Here is a 22627-nt window from a genome sequence, read left to right as displayed (position 1 = left end):
CATGAACATCCTTTCTCTGTGTCCAGTCAGTGCTTTCTAGCTGTTTCTTCTTTTGAGTGTCTCTTCTCTCCCCAGGTGTAAATGTAACGGACACGCAAGCGAGTGTGTAAAGAATGAGTTTGACAAGCTGGTGTGTAATTGCAAACATAATACTTATGGTGTGGACTGTGAAAAGTGCCTTCCTTTCTTCAACGACCGGCCGTGGAGGAGGGCAACCGCCGAGAGTGCCAGCGAGTGCCAGCGTGAGTGCCCCGGGCTTCCATCTGCTGAGCTGTCTCTAGGACTTCAGGGGGCGGGGGGCGTGGGTGACTTCCTTTGATTCTTCCTTGAGAGGAAGAGCCTGCAAGGCAGTGCTTCTTCCATAATTTGAGTGTGTAGATATATATATATACATAACCTGCATGCACGTCAGAGAAGAATTGTAGATGTGTGGAATTGGCCATAAACATAAACTTGCAGGTTTTCTATTTCCTTGAGGAGCATACCTAACAGAATGGGAGCAGCATGTTCAAGGTCTGGCCTTTCCTTAGTTCTAAATACTGGGCCAGTGTTCAGTTCAGTTCAGTTGCTCGGTTGTGTCCGGCTCTCTGCGACCCCATGAATCACAGCACGCCAGGCCTCCCTGTCCATCACCAACTCCCGGAGTTCACTCAGACTCACGTCCATCCAGTCAGTGATGCCATCCAGCCATCTCATCCTCTGTCGTCCCCTTCTCCTCCTGCCCCCGATCCCTCCCAGCATCAGGGTCTTTTCCAATGAGTCAACTCTTCGAGTGAGGTGGCCAAAGTACTGGAGTTTCAGCTTTAGCATCAGTCTTTCCAATGAACACCCAGGACTGATCTTCAGAATGAGCTGGTTGGATGTGTAGCCTACACTAAAATATGGTTTTTCTAGTCTTTTCTTTGTTGCTCTTTAAAATATTCTTCTTCCTTCCAATTCTTATTTCTTCAGACAACCATGGTTGTTGATTAACGTTAGTCAGGTGTGATAAGTAGCAGACTAAGACTCCCATTCAAAAGATTGTTTATCAAAATTATTTTTTCTTTATCTCTCTAGAGAGCGAAATACAGAGAAACTTTTGTACTGCCCTTGTGCCTAGGCGAGAGGCTTTGAGAGGAAGAGTAGATCCTAGTACTCTTAGGAAGAGAGAAAATGAAAAAAGATTATACATTGTGACTGTAGATATTTGTTCTTAAAATATGGTTGTGCCCTGTAGGGGCTATAGCTGCTTAACAGGTGACCCATTTGGTACCGCAGCTTCCCAGTAGATAGAGGCATCTAGTGGGTCTAGGTTTCCCTTCTGGTGGATTTACTTTCTAGTGCATCTAGATTTCCTGCTTCCTTTTACAGAGGTACGTATCGTACCCAGTATGGCTCAGATCACCCCGGTCTCCGTATGCAAGTAATCTGGCATTTTGAAATACATTAGTGGCTAATGTATTTGAATAGTCTGAGCCCTAAAATGGTAAACTGAAACCTGAGTATGAACTGATCCTTGTGCTTGGACTTGGTATTAAAATGAAGGATAAAGACTCTGAAAAATTGTAATTTGACTTGGCTTTTACTTGATGCTAAAGCTGAAACTCCAGTACTTTGGCCACCTCATACGAAGAGTTGACTCATTGGAAAAGACTCTGATGCTGGGAGGGATTGGGGGCAGGAGGAGAAGAGGACGACAGAGGATGAGATAGCTGGATGGACAGGGAGGCCTGGCGTGCTGCAATTCATGGGGTCTCAAAGAGTTGGACACGACTGAGCGACTGAACTGATACTACTATCTGGAGGTTCCCAAGTACAGGAATTAGTTATATTTTAAAGTGAAAGTTACTCTGTTGTGTCCGACTCTTTGCGACCCCCTGGACTATACATGCCAGAATACTGGAGTGGGTACCTTTCCCTTCTCCAGGGTATCTTCCCAACCCAGGAATTGAACCAGGTTCTCCTATATTGCAGTCAGATTCTTTACCAACTAAGCTATGATGGTACCATTTTTGATAAGGATGGACATTTCCTTGTAAGCTGATAACCTGACTATAAACACTTTATTGACAGACATACTTTTTTCATTTTTTTAAATGAGAAATGTATCTGGTAGTCATTCAACTACCTACCACCTGTCACAGCTCAGAGGTAAAGCATCTGCCTGCAATGCAGGAGATACGGGTTCAATCCCTGGGTTGGGAAGATCCCCTGGAGGAGGAAATGGCAACCTACTCCAGTATTCTTGCCGGGGAAACCCCATGGACAGAGGAACTACAGTCCATGGGGTTGCAAGAGTTGGACACGACTTAGCATCTAAACCACCACCACCACCATCATCTGTCACAGAGGTGTGGGGGGTTACAGTTTGGTTTGAGTCTTCTAAAATGCTGTTTGTAAAGGAACATGCATCTGACTTAACGTTTTGGCCAACAGCCTGTGACTGCAATGGCCGATCTCAGGAATGCTACTTTGACCCTGAACTATACCGTTCCACGGGCCATGGTGGCCACTGTACCAACTGCCAGGACAACACAGATGGTGCCAAGTGTGAGAGGTGCCGGGAGAATTTCTTCCGCCTTGGGAACAGGGAAGCCTGCTCTCCCTGCCACTGTAGTCCTGTTGGTAAGTGACAGCCAGGGTCTGCTTCAGCCTGATGGGTTGGGAGACAAAATAAGCATTTCCTGTATCCCCAGGAAATAAAGCTTTGTTTCCTTAGGATTCTCACAGGTTAAATGCAGAGAGTGAATATTGTTATAACGTGTGAATGATTTGGCATCAGCCTCAACTCTTTAACCAGGTGGAGCGTTTAGATGATTTTCCGATGTGTATAAAACTGGGGTTGGCCTGAGTACAGGTTTTATAAATAATTAGCAATAAGATCATTGAGACCGTTTGAACTTTGACTGTAAAAGGTTGGTTAGCTGCTCCGTGAGTTCTTCCTTGTTAATGATTTTGTTTAGTCTGACCTCTTTGGAGGGCTAAACTCCTGCAGCATGTTGCTGTGTGTTCAGAGGAGCTGAGAGCTCTTAGTCTGTTCTACTTTTCCAGGAGTTTGAACTTTATTTGCTGTTCCTGCCTGTGTATACTTAAATTCTAGACACAGGCCCTAAGGAGCCTGTGCTTGTCCACAGTGACTGATTTTGCTTGCAGTTTATCATGGGTACAGAGTTATTTGTTAGTATTTTTCAATAATTATGAGTAGATTCATCTTAGGGTGTTTGTCTGGAAAGTTTAAATGTCATAGTTTAAAGGGATATGGTTTTGAGGGAGTTCTGTTTTAAAATTTGATCTTTATTCTCTTGGTTACCATCTAGACCCTGAACACCAATCTACATACTGAATTTCAAGCATTGTTTTTAGTTACCAGTTTTCTTTCTTTGAGACATTAGTTTTACTTTCCTATCTGGTGGTTGACGTTGAGTGCTTTGTATTTCAGGTTCCCTCAGTACACAGTGTGATAGCTATGGCAGATGTAGCTGTAAGCCGGGAGTGATGGGGGACAAGTGTGACCGTTGCCAGCCTGGGTACCATTCTCTCACTGAGGCTGGGTGCAGGTAAGATTTTTTAAGGGGGCGGAATCCAGTTGTAGCTGACTCTTAGTAATAGATCTTGTAGCTTATCTGCAGCCATATAAACATTTTCCCCCCGTAATAATTATCACCAAGATTTAAGGCTTCTAGCTTAAAGGATGGTTTTGTACAGAGATGAAGCAATTTTTAATGTCTAAATGTGATGGGTGTCCTTGACTGAAATAAAATCCAAATACAAAGATGAGTTTAGGATTCATTTTGCTTTTTTATGTATTTCTTTCTTTTGTTAAAAAAAATCTGTTAACATGTAAAACAAAAAACTGACTTGGAGCGAAATTTCTTTATCCTCTTATTTCATCGTTTCACAGGCCATGCTCTTGCAATCCTTCTGGCAGCATAGATGAATGTAATATTGAAACAGGAAGATGTGTTTGCAAAGACAATGTCGAAGGCTTCAATTGTGAGAGGTAGCTCATTCTTTCTCTGGCTGTGTTGTGTCTTCTCTCATATTTCAGATACAAAAAATACCTGGTTGTATCTTAATCTCTTTCAGATGCAAACCTGGATTTTTTAATCTGGAATCATCTAACCCTAGAGGGTGCACCCCCTGCTTCTGCTTTGGGCATTCTTCCGTGTGCACAAATGCCGTTGGCTACAGCGTGTATTCTATAACCTCCACCTTTGAGACTGGTAAAGTAGACCTTTCCTGTAGTCCCCTAGAACGTGGAGCCTAGGCTTACAGTATTAAAAAAGTCAGTAACTCTTAAGATTTTTTGAGACTATCAACACTTTTTCTTTTAATGTATGTGATTTTTGTTTGGCTTTTAATTTAATGAAAACATATACAGATGGTTTTAGAATTTACCTGGGAGTATAAATGTTATATAAAATAAAAATACTGCTTCAGAGGTATAGCATATATAGGTACTGTTACAGCCTCCATTTACTCAAAAACTTTGATTGATGACTTTCTGTACGTTTTGTGGAATATAGAGGACCTGAATTCAGGATGTTTGTGTTTTCATCCTCCGCTTGTAGATGAGGATGGGTGGCGTGCAGAACAAAGGGATGGCTCTGAAGCATCATTTGAGTGGTCCTCTGAGAGGCAGGATATTGCCGTCATCTCAGACAGCTACTTTCCTCGGTACTTCATTGCCCCTGGTAAGTAAGGCTAGGAAGCCGTGTGGTGTGGTGTGTGATGGTGTTTATTCCTGACCTCACGTTCTTGCTCACCATTGTGTCTGCCTTCCAGCAAAGTTCTTGGGCAAGCAGGTGTTGAGTTATGGTCAGAATTTCTCCTTCTCCTTCCGCGTGGACAGGCGAGACACTCGCCTCTCGGCAGAAGACCTGGTGCTTGAAGGAGCTGGCATGAGAGTGTCTGTGCCCTTGATCGCTCAGGGCAATTCCTATCCAAGTGAGACCACTGTCAAATATGTCTTCAGGTAAGACAGTTCGGTTTATAAAATCTGACTTGACCAGAATTATAAAAGTGGCTTCTTTATCTAAGCGCCTCAGGCCTCAAGGTGTGTATTAAAGAAAAACTTTGGGGTTCTCGATGTGACTTTGTAAAAGGGAACTTTCCCCTTGATTACCTGTACCTTTTCCAGCGGTATGGTCAAACCAACAGACTAATCTCTGACGTGGTTAGACCAGCAGAGCAGTGCATTGTGGGTGGCATGGATGACTAAGAAATACTTTCTCAGCACCCAGAATTGTCCTTACAGAGGTTAACGTGCCCCTTCCTTTTTCTCTAGGCTCCATGAAGCGACAGATTACCCTTGGAGGCCTACTCTTACCCCTTTCGAATTTCAGAAACTCCTGAACAATTTGACCTCTATCAAGATTCGTGGAACATACAGTGAGAGAAGTAAGTTATGATGTAATTAAGACAATCAATTAAAATGATGATTAGGAAAAAGGATCCATAATCAAAAGGTTATCTCTAAAGTCCTGATTATAAACCTGATCCTAAAGAAGTGATATAATAAACTTCCTCATCATACATGAATTGTGTATAAAAATAATGCATTTTGTAACGTCTCTTGAGGACCTGGAGAAAATTAGACAAAAATTAGTAAATGATGTTGTCTTATAATGGGTAAGCCTATTGAGGTTACATTATACATATAATTAGATTTTTCTAAGAATCCCAATATAATTCTACTGGCTCACATTATATAACCTCCATTTCTTTTTTACTTCTTCCTCTGTAATTATCAAGCCCTTTTAACTAAATCAATTGTCAAGCCCTTTTAGCTAAATGATGAAAAGTTAAAATTTACTGAATGAACATTTGTTACAATGTTAGATAAACAAAGCTGTTTTTAAGTGTGCCTTTAAATTGTTTTCCTAAAATTTTTTAGAATAAGGACCTATTTCTGTAGAAAGGTAGAGCTTGCTGGGGGAGAGGAATCAGAGCATTGGAGTGGCATTGGCAGTGGCATCAGCAGCTTGGCTGTGTTGATTTTTGAGGTGCCTGCATGAATATCCAAATGAAAATGTCTTATAAGTAGTTAGAAATATGGATGGGACTTAGTTGGGACTGGAGATTTAGAATCAGAGTTGTCAAAATCTGGGCAATCATTTTTAAACTTGGAAATATGACAAAAAATGTAAGAAGAGAAAAGAAGCAATCCTGGAAACATGGTTATTTAAGGACCATGATCTGAGACTCAAGAGAAAAAAAGAATTTTAAGGAAGAAGAATAGTTAACAGATTGAGAAAGACAGTACAATTGGATTTTGTTATTTGGCAACTAAAGAATCATTGGTGACTCTTTATTTTAAGAGAAGTGTTGAAACAAGTTAGATTGCAGTGAATTAATTAAATCACAAGTACATTTGAAGATGGAGTTGGAAGCACTTTAACAGTGGAGATGTCTTTCATGATCTAATGTTGAAAAAACCCATAAATATATTAAAAGTTAAACTAAGTTCAAAGCAAAAATAAGAGATGTCCTTTAGCCTCAGGTTGTCAGTTTCTGTATAAACAAGTGATATTTCATAACATGGGGAGATTGAGTTAAAAGATAAGACTGTAAGAGATAGGAGTGGAATGAAAATTAAAGGGAAACGTGCTGGTATAATAAAAACTTGGCCCTTCCATACGATGTTCCTTTTGAGCCTGTCGCATGCACTGTTAGGCTGGATAAACCTTTGAGCTAAACCAATATAAGGCTTTCTCTATTTTTATTTTCTTTTGAAAACAAGAAAGTCTTATGATACATGGCGTAATGGCATAATGGCTTTGGAATAATTATGTTTGTCAAAGTAGCCCTGATTATTCGAACTTGTTTAATTATTTTTGCTATTTTATGCAGGGCAAAAAATACAGTTGCGTGGTCCTTATTGACAGGTGCTTTCCCTGCTTTCTAAGCTTTAAACTCTATGATCAGTGCCTGCTTTTGTGGCAAAAGAACAAAAACATGGCTTCGTGGCTGTGGCCTTAAACTCCTCCGTTCCCACGTTCTTCCTTCTGTCTTTTCTTGCCCCAGATAATTGCCCAGTGCTTTTCGTTTTTCACATTGGTGATTGGGTGCATGTGCTAAGTCACTTCAGTCATGTCCAACTCTTTGCGACTCCATGGACTATAACCCGCCAGGCTCCTCTGTCCATGGGATTTCCCAGGCGAGAATACTGGAATGGGTTATTGTTTCCTTCTCCAGGGGATCTGATTGGGAGAACTGTAAAATTGAAATCTCTGTGTGCATGTATGTGTGTATAAGTGTGTGTGTGTGTGTGTTTAAAAAATAAAAGTTTGGTATACTGCCATTCCAGATACCTAGCACCAGGTACCTGGAGAAGGCAATGGCACCCCACTCCTATACTCTTGCCTGGAAAATCCCGTGGACGGAGGAGCCTGGTAGGCTGTAGTACATGGGGTCGCTAAGAGTCAGAAACAACTGAGCGACTTCCCTTTCACTTTTCACTTTCATGCATTGGAGAAGGAAATGGCAACCCACTCCAGTGTTCTTGCCTGGAGGCTCCCAGGGATGGGGGAGCCTGGTGAGCTGCCATCTGTGGGGTCGCACAGAGTCGGACACGACTGAAGCGACTTCGCAGCAGTAGCAGCAGCAGCAGCAGCGTCAGGTACCACATGATTGCTCTAAGTGCTGTTTTCTAGTTATCTTCTCCAGTAGATAAATTAAACTAATGGTTGGCTGTCTCTGAAATTTTGAGTCTGGTTATCCTTTAGTGCTGATGACTTTTCATGAAGTTTTGGAAAACAGAAGCCAGTCCAGCGATCCTCTTTTCCCCCAACCACACACAGGTGCTGGCTATTTGGATGATGTCACCCTGGCAAGTGCTCATCCTGGGCCCGGGGTCCCCGCAACTTGGGTGGAGTCCTGCACATGTCCCGTGGGATATGGAGGGCAGTTTTGTGAGGTGTGCCTCTCGGGTTACCGAAGAGAAACCCCGAGCCTCGGCCCGTACAGTCCCTGTGTGCTCTGCACCTGCAACGGGCACAGCGAGACCTGCGACCCTGAGTCAGGTGAGAGGACGACCTTTGGGGACGGCTAGACCTAAGCTCTCTTCAGCAGGCGGCTCAGAAACGCCCGCTGTCTTGTTTGCTTGGACGCTCGCCTGTCTTCTCACATCTTCTCTCCAAATAGGTGTTTGTAACTGCAGAGACAACACGGCCGGGCCCAACTGTGAGAAATGCAGTGATGGCTACTATGGCGATTCAACCGCAGGCACCTCCTTGGATTGCCAGCCCTGTCCGTGTCCTGGGGGCTCCAGCTGTGCTGTTGTCCCTAAGACACAGGAGGTGGTGTGCACCAACTGTCCTACCGGGACTACCGGTGAGTCGGCTCTACCCACAGGAGCACTTGGGAAAGAAGAGCTTTGGAAGTTTTTAGGATTTTCTGGTTTGGTTCTGTGACTAGTTTTCCCAGCAGCAAAAGTTTTGTCGGAAACAGGTTTATTATGGATTCATAAAATGCATATCTGATATTAATAATAGCTGACATAGTATTTATGGCCAAGTGCTTTTCTAAGCACTTTAACATATGCGGCCTCATTCATGCTCACAGCCCTCCGAGATAGCTTCTTGTATTATCCTCAGGTTGTTTGTTGCTGTTTAGTCGCCAAGTTGTGTCTGACTCTTTTGTGAATCCATGGACCGTAGCCCACCAGGCTCCTCTGTCCGTGGGATTCTCCAGGCAAGAATACTGGAATGGGTTGCCGTTTCCTCCTCCAGGGGATCTTCCTGACCTAAGGCTCCAACTCGAGTCTCCTGCGTTGGCAGGCAGATTCTTTACCCCTCAGCCAATATTTATTTGGTCGCATCAGGTCCTCATTTCCCTGACTAGGGATCCAGTCCACGTCCTTGGCATTGCAAGGCAGGTTTTTAACCCCTGGACCACCGGGGAAGTCCATCCTCAGGTTACAGCTAAGAACAGAGGCACAATTAAGTTACCTGTCCAAAGATGGATGGCTGGACATTGAAGGAGCTGGAATTTCAGCCTAGGCATTCAGGTGCCAACGATGATGATTTACTACAAGATACTCTTTCTTATAAGATGTGATTCAAAACTTGATTTTCAGTTTGTGAGGCCGCCCGGGGATTCTTGATGTAAAGTGGCATTTTTAAAATTCTTAAAATTTTTTTCTCTAAATCGTTGTTTCAAATGTATCAGAGCCCATCACATTTAGTTAGGAATAAAATATTTTTATAGCTTTGGATACACCTCTGTTCCCATTCTCTGCGTTTCTTTCTTTTTGATAAGAACACTGAAGTAGATCTTTGCTGGCGGCTCCAGGAGCTGCCTGTGCTGGTTGAGAGGAGCCTGGGGCTCACTGGTGACAGTGCCCCTGCTTCCACTGACTGGAGCCTCTGTGTAATAAGAGAGGTTCTGGCCAGCCGGCCAGCCTTTGACTCCACTATAAGCTCTTTGTTCAAAAAACATTGCTACAGAGCGTGAACATAAACAGAACAACCGAAACACTGAGCTCATAATCTGCATCTCTCTTGTCTCATCAAAAACACTCTAATTATTGGGAAACATTAAAACACTCCACCTTCCTTCCATTCCTCCCCCTGACCCCACACCGAGCGCCAGGCAGTGCCACACAGGGAGAGCCAGTCATTTGCTTAAGGCAGTTGAGGAAATGAGGAGTAGAAGTTAGTATAGAATTTCATATTTTTAACTTTTCTTTTTTTTTTTCTTTTGTTTAATAAAAAACCAAAACAGTGGCCCAGTAGAGTCTCTTACAAATAGACTTCTCCAGCCTCGTTCCCCACCACCTGCCTCTGCACTGGCACCTTCTCCTCCAAGCCCCCCTGGGCTTGTCTTCCCACAGGTGCACCCTACTCGCCCGCCATGAAGTATTGCTCATGAACTAGAATGCTCACCCAACTCTCTTATCCAGATCTCACTTTTCTTAGCCAGCTCCTAACTGTTCTGTGGGTTGAGTTGAATCGTTACTTCCCCAGAATGGTTTTCCTCAGTAAAGCCTCTCTCTGCACCTGCCCCAGGTTCTTAGGACCCTTTACTCTGCTGGCACAGAGTTTAGTAAGTATCTCACGTGTCTACACGCAGAAGCATTTAACAGAGCATTTTGATAAGAGATCCCTCTGCTCATTGTTCTTTCACTGGTCAGTGAACTGAACAGTTAAGCATCGTGGAGTCATTCTCATGTCTATACTAAATAGTACAGACGGTGAAGTAAAAGTATTGGGGATGCTTATAGAAAGATGGAATATCATATAGGAGATTTTAGAAAATGTTGTATTAGTCACTGATTAAGTGCTTCTCACAGAATGTTTGTGAAATATACAGCTGACCCTTGAACTGTATGGGTTCAGGGTTCAAATCACAGGTTTGAACTGCATGGGTCCACTTAATGCAGATTTTTTTCAGTAGTAAATACTGCAGTACGACAGGCCACCGTTGGCTGGATCCATGGACGTGGAATTGTGAATGCAGAGGAACCGCATAAGGTGGGGGCTGGAATTTCAGAACTTATTTGTGGATTTCTGACTGTGCAGGGCAGCAGTCAACCACCCCCCCTCCAACTCCTTGCATTGTTCAAGGGTCAACTGCATTTGTTTTGTGAGGTATCACCTGGATTGAAATAAATGATCTATAGCAATTCTTGAGGATGTTAATTAGGATATAGAAGTCTGCATGAAACCAGCACAGAACCTGTAAAAAAAAACACAATATTATCACTCTTTATTTTCCTACATTCTGCTTTGCTTTTTATAGCGCTTTTTAGCTGCTTGATATTTTTATGTGTATTCATTTGTTTATTGCTTATCTCCTCCTTCCTTCCCCAGAGTTAAGGTCCTTGAAGCAGGGACTTTGCTCTGTTTTATTCACCTTTGTATCCCTAACACCCAAAATAGTGTTTGGCACATGTGTTTGTTGAATGAATGCAAATATTTGTTAAATAAATGAATAGAGGTTGCAGATGCAAAGTAAGATGTTTCTCATTTAGAAGACTGTTGAAGAATATGAATAACTGATGATAGTCACTGATATCTTCGTGCATGATTCACTTCTGCATTTAATACTTAAAACGATCTTTTCAGGTAATTAATAATACTAATCTTTTTTCAACAAAATTGAGTGCATGGCTTTGGGATTATGAAGATGAGTAAAGGAGGGTCCCTGCTCTCCAGGGTCTAAAAGTGGAGGGAAGCACAGAGATCATTTTCATACAGTGTGGTTAGTTCAGATAAAGAAACGCACTCAAGAATACTAAAGGAGAAAAAAGACACCTCTCCTGGTACGGGAAGGATAATAAGAGAAGTCTATAAATTGCCCAAGTCATGTAAGTAGTACAGTCTGGATTTGAACCTACATCCTAGACTCTGAAACTAAGGGGCAGGCTAGCTATAGCTTTGGAGGATATTTTGCAACGAGAGCTTTTATGGGCTACCATGTAGCTCTGTTTTGACTTTTCTAGCAGATTCGCTAAGAGTCAGACACGACTGAGCGACTTCACTTTCACTTTTCACTTTCATGCATTGGAGAAGGAAATGGCAACCCACTCCAGTGTTTGTTCTTGCCTGGAGAATCCCAGGGACGGGGGAGCCTGGTGGGCTGCCGTCTATGGGGTCGCACAGAGTCGGACACGACTGAAGTGACTTAGCATAGCATAGCATAGCAGATTTTTCAATTGAGTTTGATTCAGGACAGGTTTTAAGACACTTGAATGCATCTTTTTGGCTGCGTCGGGTCTCAGTTGTGGCGCAGGGCGTCTTTCGTTGCAGTGCACGGGTTTCTCCCTGGCTGCGGTGCATGGGCTAGATGGTTGCAGCACAGGGGCTTAGTTGTCCCATAGCATGTAGGATCTTAGTTCCCTGACCAGGGATCAAACCTGTGTCCCCTCCATTGGGAGGCAGATTCTTAACCACTGGACCACCAGGGAAGTCCCTAAGACATTTAAAATATGGATCATATCTAAACTAGCTAAAGTAACTGATGAAAAAGCAGAACTGAAGTACTGTCTTAATCCTACGCTGGAGAAGGATCTTGTTTCTGGAAACTGTTGTATTTACCTCAAAGGCAAAAGGGCCCCTAGCTTCCCATCCCCTTTTAACATCCTGTTTCTTCGCGTCCTGCCCCATCCCCAGCTAGATCTTGTTACCTCATCAGTGGTCTCTATTTGCCAGATGCAGTGGTCAGTTTTCTGTCCTTATCTGACCCGGAGTTTCAGCAACACTGGATACTGCTGACTACTCCCTTTGCTCCAGTTTCTCCTCTTGCCTTTTGTGACTCTTCCCTCTCCTTGGTTGTCTTCTCCCTTTCTTCTCTTCTTTTGGGTCTCCCTTTGATCACTTCTGTTTCTTAGCCTGGGGTTTTCTTGTCAACTTTATCTGTATTCTCTCCTTAGGTGAGCACCTCTCACCTTGAGGCTTCAAAAACCCCTCCTTGCCTACAGCTGGAAAATCCATGCCTTCAGCCCTGACCTTGCTCTCTCGAGGGCCAGCTACCTACTTGCTGTCTCTACCTGAATGGTGGGAAGGGAGCCTTCCATCGGCCCCTCCATATCTATTCTCTGTGCTGCTCCACCCTAATGACACCTGTGTGTGCTGCCTCACATGGCCACCTCCACTTGGTGGGAAGCACATAGGAGATCAGAGAGGAAAAGAGGATGAGGGCAGAGTATGTATTCCAAGGCCCCGTGTCTGAAGCGTCTCTCGGCTCTTGGCAGGTGACCTTCTCCAAACAGCTCTTTCTGATAAAGTTAGAAACTATTAGGTTCTGGTAACTGATCACCCCCTGAGGTCAAGGTTATGGACCTCTGCGTTACTATCCCAAGTACTACTGTACTTGAGATGTCTCAGCAGTCTCCCCTGCCCTCTGTAGATGCTGTCTTTATTAACTCTGCTCCAGTGTTGCTAGTTTGAAGGTGCCAAATATTTTCTGTTGTGACTTTGAATCAGACAGCCAAAGGGATCTCAAATTTAAGCAAATCCAAGCTAGGTCTTTGATTGTCTTCAATTCTGACTCTGTTCTTTGAAGGTGCCAAATATTTTCTGTTTTGACTTTGAATCAGACAGCCAAAGCAATTTCACATTTAAGCAAATCCAAGCTAGGTCTTTGATTGTCTCCAATTCTGACTCTGTCCCTTCCCTGGTCTTTATCTCCATCCACCTATTTCCTCGAGCTAAAATCGTAGGCTTATCCTTGATTCTTCTTTCTTTCATTGCCCAGGAATCAGCCAGAAGGTGTTAGTCTCTCAAATCTGCCCACTCTTTACCACTTTCACTGGTAACCACCCTGTTCTACACCATCGTCGTCTCTTACCTGAGATAGCTTCCTAATTTGCCGCCATGCTTCACTCTGCTCTCCTACAACCCATTCCCCACACAGCAGCCAGAATAATACTTTTAAAATGTAAATCAGATCTTATCACTTAGAAACACCACCACCCCCCCCCCCAAATAGTATCTCACTGCACTTTAATTTAAACCCACTTTCCTTACTGTGCCCTACCTGGCTGCTGTTACTGCTTCCACAAGCTCATCTTGCTTTTCTGGAACATTCTCCCCTTGAATATTATCATTGTTTAGTTCTTGTGTCTCTTCATTGTCATCCCAAATATCTTCTCTTACAGAGGAACCACCCAATATGAAGTAGCCCTTGACCTGTCTCTCTCATCATATTTTCTGTTTTAACTTTTTTATGTGTGTCAATATCTGATGTGGTTTTATTTATTTGTTTGTGAACTCATCTCCCTCAGGGGCAGCACAAGCCTTGTGAGAGCAGAGACCTCATCCACCTTGTTCTCCACGTCATCCTGGACAACCCTAGAACAGTCTGTATGTGATAGATGCTCAGGCAGTATTAATGGGATGAGTAAATGAACAAACCTCTATTTCTCCAAAAAAAGTTTAGGCTAATTTAGGTCCAGTTGGCTACAAAGATACCACAAACATAACTTGAGCTAATAATGGTGGGCAAGTAGAAAAGGAAGGATGAGGAGCAGTGAGTTTAATGGAAAGAGCCTTGAATGCTAGCTCTGTCTCTTTTACTATTAGTTCCTTGGTTGTGGGCAAATTTCTTAGCCTGTCTGTTTCTTTCTCCATAAGAATGAGTAGCAAATGATGATCTCTGAGGTCTCTCCTTTGCAGGCTGACACTGCTCAAACAAGGATTAGTAGATGCCTTTTATGTTTTAAGAAAATGACCCTGCCAAACCTGCTGTATGGGGCTTCCCTGGTGGTTCAATTGGTAAAGAATCTGCCTACAATGCAGGAGACCCAGATTCGATCACTGGGTCCGGAAGACCCTCTGGAGAAGGGAACGGCAACCCACTCCAGTATTCTTGCCTGGAGAATTCCATAGACAGAGGAGCCTGGTGAGCTATAGTCTATGGGGTCGCAGAGAGTCAGACATGACTGAGTGACTATCACTTTTTCAACTCTGTTGTATGAGGAATGAATGATATGAAGAGGCATTTTCAGGGACTTCCTAGTGGTCCAGGGGTAAAGAATCTGCCTTCTGATGCAAAAGACATGGGTTCAATCCCTGATCGGGACACTAAGTCCCACACACTACAGGGCAACTAAGCCCGTGCATTGCAACTAGAGATTCCGTGCGCCACAGCAAAAGATTCAGTGTGCTGCAACTAAGACCCAGCACAGCCAAATAAATAAGTATTTTTTTAAAAAACATGTTTTAAAAAACCATCATCTTTCAGTTTTCTCAATATTATTGACAAAAACAGACATAGGTGAATGTGCCAACCCTTGGTGCTGGAAAGGTTAGTAAAGCCTCATTTACAAAGCACTCTTAGGGCATGATTTCAGTTAATCCTCAAAACAGCTGCAGAAGGAGGCAAACCAGGTGCTGTATTTCTGAAGAAATGGAGATGTGTCCAAGGTCACCCCAGTGGCTGGGCACCACACCAGAGCTGCAGCCCAGGTCTTCTTCTCTCTCAGGCTGATGCCGTGTCCATGGCACCATGTAGCATTGTGCCTGGTGGTTCCTCCAGACTGTCTGTAACCAGTGGCACTAGAAACATCTAAGGCCTTTCTCTTGTAACATCAGATTGTCTCACATGCAGGTAAAAGATGTGAGCTCTGTGATGACGGCTACTTTGGAGACCCTCTGGGTAGCAATGGCCCCGTGAGGCTTTGCCGCCTGTGTCAGTGCAATGACAACATCGATCCCAATGCTGTTGGGAATTGCAACCGCCTGACGGGAGAATGCCTGAAGTGCATCTATAACACGGCCGGCTTCTACTGTGACCGGTGCAAAGATGGATTTTTTGGAAATCCCCTGGCTCCCAATCCAGCAGACAAATGCAAAGGTAACCAGCCATCGGCCAAATCCTCTCGCAGTTACACTTACATATCCTGGGCGTCACTGCACGGTCTCTTTAAATATTTACAGTTGTCTGGTCTAATGCAGCGTTGTTCCATAGAGGTATAGCGTGAACCACTTACGTAATTTAAATTATTCTAGTGGATACAGTACAATAAAGAGAAGCAGGTAACGTTACTTTTAACATTGTTTTTTATTTGACATGTCTAACGTATTATCATCTCAGCAAGTAATCAATAAAAAATGCTTGAGATGTACGTTCTTTTTTTTCCACACTGCTTCTTCAAAGTCGAGTGTGTGTTTCACGTTGACAGTGCATCTCCGTTCGGTGACCGGTGGCTGCTGTATTGGACAGCACAAGTCGAAAGACTCTATTTGTGTCGTTTACACTTGAGGGCTCCTCTCGGGTGATGCACATCTTTTGCTGTCTGTGTCTTCCTTCCGTAGCCTGTGACTGCAACCCCTACGGGACGGTGAAGCAGCAGAGCAGCTGTAACCCTGTGACTGGGCAGTGCGAGTGTCTGCCCCACGTGACCGGCCGGGACTGCGGCGCTTGTGACCCCGGATTCTACAACCTGCAGAGCGGGCAGGGCTGTGAGAGGTAAAATGGTGGCTGCCTTTGGTGCAGGCGACCTTGGCTTTTTTTAAATTGTCACAGATGAATTTTTGTAAGTTATATTTCACAGTTGGTTTGGCTTTGTTCGGGAATTATTTGAGTGCCTGAAACAGGCGAGGCAACCTTTAGAGGCGATGCTGGAGAGCTGTAATGAAGTGATGAGAGCAGAGAGTGGAAGGCAGCGGCACCAGCTGTGTCAGCGTCACCTGAGCCACATTTTTTTTTTTAACGCAAATTATAAGGTCCTTTCTGAGACGTTTAGAATCAGAACTTCTGGGGTTACAGAGGCTGGGAATTCCTGTTTTCAGAGCTCCAGCCCAGCGCCCATGCAGTGCCAGATTGAAGAGCCATGGAAGTGGTTTTAGTAGTGGATCAGCAGTATTTGTGTGGGTTAGGTTAGAAAAAGAAGGTCTGAGTAGAGCTCAGGAAAATTACTGGAACCTCAGGAACCTTAACATCTGTCATCATTAAAACATTCTGTTTTCTGATACAAAATTGTTATCAGTCCTATGCTGAAAGGAAAAAAAAGAAAGGTTTGCTTAAAGTCTGTTTTTCTTACCCGAGAATTATCATGTGTTGATTTATTAGGTGTGACTGCCACGCTTTGGGTTCCACCAACGGACAGTGTGACATCCACAGCGGCCAGTGTGAGTGCCAGCCTGGCATCACCGGTCAGCACTGTGAGCACTGCGAGGTCAACCACTTTGGGTTTGGACCCGAAGGCTGCAAACGTAAGGGGTGTGGGTGGCATAAAAATCTTCAGTCCCCTCTCATCCCCGTTAGAACTGTGAATCCAAAACATTTGACCAGCCTCCGTGTAGGCCTACAGCTCACAGTCAGGGCTGTACCCAAGTCCTCAGAGATGCTTTATTCCAGAAACATGATCCATTTCTAAAACTCAGAGGACCGAAAGCCTCTCTGGTTCCTTAGCAACCACCCGACTTCTGTCTTCTTTTATAGTGTTTCTGACTCTTCCTTTTTCTGGTCTTTCATATTTCCAAGTGATTGCCCTTTGATGACCGAGCCGCCTCCTGTGCTTAATGAAACTTTTTAATTGATCAGATTCTTCGTGCAGATGATGAAGCTGTGAGGGAGTCTGCTCAGACGTGTTTGTTGACTTACTGACTGCAGTTGCTTCCCACCCTTGGGGCCCTTTTGGTGCGCTTACATGTGCACATCTGCTGCTCCTCGGCATAAACACTTGCCTGGAATTAGGCCGCAGAACAGTTTGGGTTTTTGCTTTTTGAATTCCTGCGTTTCTCCTGTGGAATGCAGCATAGGTCACTGACTCCGTTCAGAGAACAACATGAGTAAACAAATGACAAAATAACGGAAAATCAGCACTAGCATTCGGGTGTTCTAGTTCCTTAGAGAAAGGAAAAATTTAACGGTTGGAGAGATGAAGGTAGAGATGAGTTCTTGGAAGTGCACGAAAAGGGCACTTTCTGTAATGGACTGATTTCTACTTCATATATTTGTATAATTATTCAGTCATAGGAAATATGTCCCCTCCAAAAGATGCTCACTTTACTTTAAAATTTACTGTTGTTTTAAAAATGTCTGTCTTCTCCGCTGAGCAGGCATAACCATTTAAATTCTCCTAAATCGGCCTGTTTTTCACAAAGCATCTACTTCTAATGATAGTACAGCTGGCTTATTGATATCACTCTGAGCTTAAAGAAAATGCAGTCTTCCGTTTTTTTCCTTATTATGTACCCTTTTCCCTTTATTCTGCAGCCTGTGACTGTCATCCTGAGGGGTCTCTTTCCCTCCAGTGCAAAGACGATGGTCACTGTGAATGCAGAGAAGGCTTTGTGGGGAATCGCTGTGACCAGTGTGAAGAGAACTATTTCTACAATCGGTCTTGGCCTGGCTGCCAGGAATGTCCAGCTTGTTACCGGCTGGTGAAGGATAAGGTCAGCTGTCAACAGTGCATGCGTTCATTCATTCAGCAGATGTTGAATGGGCACTTCCTAAGCTCTCAGCTCTAGAGAAAATATGGCGAACCAGATAGATCCAGCCCTTGTTCTCAAGGGCTCAAGTGCCGACTGGGAGACACATAATAAAAATTAAAGGAATACTAACTGAGATAAGTACAAGAAAGAATGCAGAGAATAACTAGGGAGAACTACTTTCTATAAAGCCTCTGTGGAAACTCACTTAAGGTGAGATCTTAAGGATAAGAAAGATCAAGCTAAAGGAGAAGTGATGGGTAGGCTGTTCCAGGAAGAAGGAACGTGGGATACAGTGGCCTCGAAGCTCGAGGGTATCTGGATCCTGCTGAATGAAGAGGGAATGGTTTGTGATAAGACTGGAGAGATCGTTAGAGACTGCTTATGTTGCACCATGTTGACCAGAGTTAGAAATTTAGATTTTATTCAAAATCCAATGGGAGTATACTAAAGAGTTTTAAGCTGAGAAATTCAGTTTATACTTCAAGAACACTCTGCTGCATGCAGTTGGATGGTTAGGAATAGGGCAAAAGGGAAAGCCTAGACTGAATTAGATAAATATGTGTGTTCAGCAAGGCAGGATATAAGAGAGGGTCAGGATAGGGAAAGAGAAGAGTCAAGGATGGATCTTGGATTGTTTTACTTAAGGTAGTTGGAGGCACTACTTATTGAGATGGAGATGATTCAGAGAATACATGTGTAAGAGAAAAAAAATCAAGGGTATAGTTTTGGATGTTAAGTTGAGAATACCTATCAGAGAGCCAAGTGACGATATCAGGAAAGTAATCTCAAACAGGAGAGAGCGATCAGAACTGGAGAATCGTCAGCATGCAGAGTTTAAAGTCAGCGGAATCAGCCTGACATTTTTTCTTTTGAAACCAGAGCAATGAGGAAAAACTACTCCTGTTATCTACTTAAAAGTTTACATACGTGGAGTATGTAGACCTCCACACTTACAGAGCACCTCTTTGATTATTCTTTCTGCAGGCTTGCAATCAAGTTCTTCAGGAATGTTTATACAGCCTACATTTCCCTTTTCCTTTTTCATTATGTTTAGGTTGCTGATCACCGAGCCAAACTCCGGGAATTAGAGAATCTCATTGCAAACCTTGGAACTGGGGATGAGATGGTGACAGATCAAGCCTTTGAGGATAGGCTAAAGGAAGTAGAGAGGGAAGTTACTGACCTCCTTCGTGAAGCCCAGGATGTCAAAGGTACACAAAGTTAAACAAGAGGGTAATTTCTGTGAGGTGGTCCGTCTTTAGATGTGGCTCTTAGTTCAAGGTTAAATAGTATGGTTTTATAAAATCCTTTGTCCGTTTTTAAACTATGTTTAGAATATGAATGATTTCATCTTTTAAACATGTAGAAAAGAACCTGTCAATGTTTTAAGATACACTAAGCAGAAGTAATTCTCCCATTACATCAGACATGGTTAGATGTTGAAACCCAAGCATTTTATAAATCCTTGGATCAAGGTGCTCACCGTTGGTCTGAGGTTACTTTTGTGTGGGGTTTTTTCCATCATTGAAATCCAGGTGCTTGCCAGATATCCACAGTAAATGCGCATTAACATTAATACACTTGGGGCCGCAATGATCAGCTTCCCTACTGACTCCATTTCCACTATGAGTTAGAGAAGTCTTGTCAGGGTACGGGTCAACGAAAACTAAATATGTTGCTTATTTCGTGTTGTAAATGTTCCTAAAATTTTATAAAATGATTGACGTATAGAAGGAAGAAATTGGATGTGTCTGGTTTGAGCAAGATTGTTTAATTTTTGTAGGACAGTCCAGAAATTGTTCTATGAGGTAAATTTTTAGAAATGGAAAAATAAAATGAGATGTGGAAAACATGTTTTTTATTTCAGTTGTTACATTTTAAGTCTTAAACCTAGATTAAGAAGAATTTATAGGTTTCCTGTTCTGTATAAATAATGGTGGGGTTTTTTTTAGAATGTTCATTTTTCAAATTTTGACACACGTTTTTCCATTAACATGTTCTCCTGTAACAACAAATTCATATCTGTCCGGCCATATCCGTTAAAGAGTTGAATGTGGGGTGGTCATTCTTAGTGCCGATCAGCCACCTAAGAGGTGGAGTGTGGCACACAGCTCTGGTGCCAGCACCTCGAGCTCAGTCAAGAGGCAAGAAAGCGAGGTCGGCCAGCACTGCCACTCATCCAGGCTCCACACCTTGGTGGAGCCGCAGCAGACAAGGCTCTTTTTAGACACAATGACTACAGCCTTTCCTCTGCCCAAGCAGATGATTCTGTGGGACGAAGCACTAATAGGAGCCATGGCCGCCACACTTCCCCCTGAGCCACCTGAAGGATGGGGAGCATAATGAGTTCCTGCTTCTGCTAGCTTTGGGAGCCACCAGAGTGAGACTGGGGTTTAAAATCCACTCCCACTAAGTCCTGGTTCATGGAGTTCCTGGCTGACCTTTCCCACTTAGGTCCCAACTAGCCAAGAATAAGAATGTCTTCATAATGATTTATCCTTTCAGACTCTCCCTAAGTATTCATTTGTAGTTTAAACTTGTGTTTATTCTTCAGTTTTGAAAGGAGATTATGCAGTACAAGTGGACACTTGGAATTAGAGGGCTTTGAAGTGATCCACTTAGGTTATCTCTTCCCTTTTTGGGGGGATACTATTGTTTCTCTAAAGAACCGGCCAGAGAGATTGATAGGTTATCTTCTTGAAGTTTGGAATGGAAGGGGCTTCTTAACTTCATTGGCTGCTTCTTAAATCTAAGTGATTCTCTGTAATTTCAACTTGTTTTTTATTTTGTGTTTTGTTAAAAATCTTTGGATTGTCAAAGAATTGTTTAAGTAATATCTGAACGGGGTCATTCTGTAGTTAGAGGAGCATTTTGCAGTCTACCAGCTTTGCATGTGTATTGATTGGGTGACCCTGCTTCCAAGATGTTGTTTTCCAAGGCTGTACTCCTTCGTTGATCTTGACTTCAACTTCTCACCTCTTGTACGTGCCTTCGAAAATTCAGATGCCAACACTAGCGTCATGCAGAATTAAGAACTGGTCAGTTTGAATAAGACTAACTTAATGGTTTCTGTATATGTATATTCTCATGATGTGAGAATTTTAATAATGTCAGAATTATCTTTGTATGGGCTTATATTTGTTTCTTGATTGATTAGGGTACAGCTATGAGGTTTAAATCGAATGGGTAATATTAAGAAAGAACAATTCAAAGAACTATTCAAAAGCAGAGATTAGTCTGAAATTACATGGATGTGTGGGGTGGCAGCAAGAGTCTACTTCATTTAAAATTTTAAGAATGAATTTAAAGTGCTGTATTTCAATTTCTGTTTCAAACTGAGTTTTTCCTAGTTTAGAAAACTGTGCAGCTCTCAGGGCTGGTAGTGATTTTACCAGCATTGTATTTTTATTCAGTCTCGCATGTGCTGGAGTGTCAAAATCTTCGCTTCATTGAGTATGTTTTGAGTGTCTTCTCTTTGCCAGTCATTGTGTAAGACTGGGATGCCATGTGGAGTAAGAAAGGAGAGACTCATCAAGTGGGAGAGATGGTGTGTTCATCTCCAGTTAAACACAGTCGGAGACCATGGTTGAATGTATCAGTGGCGGTACTGCTGGGCACAGTGAGGACTGACCAGCTCTGTTGCTGGCTTTGGGAGACTTGTCAGAAAGATGCTGTATTTGGAAGCATGACGAGAAGCAGTGCCTCAGTGCCTCAGGTTTCATATGAGATGATATGTAACCCCCCTTCAGATAATTTATGAACTTTCTTCTGCACTGCTATTGCAGATGTAGACCAAAATTTGATGGATCGCCTCCAGAGAGTGAATAACACCTTATTCAGCCAAATTAGCCGTTTACAGAATATCCGGAATACCATTGAAGAGACCGGAAACTTGGCTGAACAAGCACGTTCCCGGGTCGAAAGCACAGAGCAGTTGATTGAAATCGCATCCAGAGAACTTGAGAAAGCAAAGGTCGCCATTGCCAATGTGGTGAGTGACTGGGACAGTCTGAGGGGGACTGGGGGAGTCCCTTGGTCATTGACAGCAAGTCTTTTACCGGTAGGGGAGTGCTTCCTCCGATAAATTGATGCCTTGTATCTTCTTGTTTGTCTCTAAACATGGCGGAAGAAAGCCACACTGCTCATAGTTGCCATCAAATAGTTATCCCAAACTGAATTAAAACCAGAGGACATCTGGGTCCTGTCTCTTGTTTGGGTCCTTCTAGGCAATTTAAGCTTTCTTTATTCTCTGCTGAAAATAGAAATAATAATCTGTAGTCAAGGATGCTGATATTAACTGAAGATCTCTTAAATGAAGAGGCATTCTTTCTCTAAATAATATTGATAAAATTTTAGTTTTGATGCTTGTTTATTAATATAAATAATCCCCTCCCTTGAGATCAGTGCCTTGTTTCCTTCCTCTTCAGTCAGTCACTCAGCCAGAGTCTACAGGAGACCCCAACAACATGACCCTTTTGGCAGAAGAGGCACGGAAGCTTGCTGAACGGTAACCTCCAGATCCCTTGTTAATGATTAAGTTGTGGCTTATGACATGTACATGTTCCATCCTACACCCACAGACACTTCCCACATAATTACTTCTGCAAAGTTTGCCCTCTTTTCTGAAATGTTACATACTGTACTCTGAAAAGAACTACATGTACTCTTTTCTTCCCTTTCCTTTGATATTAGAGTATTTATTTTGAATATTAGAATATGATGGTTTGGAGGGAAATTGTATCTACATATCTAAGGAAAATTTG

The 22627-nt window shown here is 43.0% G+C and overlaps 1 protein-coding gene across 1 annotated transcript in view; it reads left to right on the top strand.

Moving 5' to 3' along the window:
- LAMC1 (laminin, gamma 1 (formerly LAMB2)) overlaps nt 1-22627 on the top strand; it is a 170125-nt gene that overhangs the window by 132643 nt on the left and 14855 nt on the right. The window contains exons 6-22 of the mRNA XM_010853130.1: nt 76-242; nt 2416-2604; nt 3419-3536; nt 3881-3979; nt 4066-4202; nt 4551-4673; nt 4765-4954; nt 5267-5379; nt 7782-8003; nt 8125-8313; nt 15034-15279; nt 15741-15894; nt 16498-16640; nt 17647-17825; nt 18919-19075; nt 21650-21855; nt 22292-22371. Coding sequence (XP_010851432.1) covers nt 76-242; nt 2416-2604; nt 3419-3536; nt 3881-3979; nt 4066-4202; nt 4551-4673; nt 4765-4954; nt 5267-5379; nt 7782-8003; nt 8125-8313; nt 15034-15279; nt 15741-15894; nt 16498-16640; nt 17647-17825; nt 18919-19075; nt 21650-21855; nt 22292-22371 — 2712 coding nt within the window. The remainder of the gene's footprint in view (nt 1-75; nt 243-2415; nt 2605-3418; nt 3537-3880; nt 3980-4065; nt 4203-4550; nt 4674-4764; nt 4955-5266; nt 5380-7781; nt 8004-8124; nt 8314-15033; nt 15280-15740; nt 15895-16497; nt 16641-17646; nt 17826-18918; nt 19076-21649; nt 21856-22291; nt 22372-22627) is intronic.

This window comes from Bison bison, unplaced genomic scaffold, assembly GCF_000754665.1.
Source record: "Bison bison bison isolate TAMUID 2011002044 unplaced genomic scaffold, Bison_UMD1.0 scf7180017864322, whole genome shotgun sequence".
NCBI classification, from domain to species: domain Eukaryota; kingdom Metazoa; phylum Chordata; class Mammalia; order Artiodactyla; family Bovidae; genus Bison; species Bison bison.
Note: the sequence above shows the minus strand (reverse complement) of the source record. Positions and strands in the feature narration are given on the sequence as shown.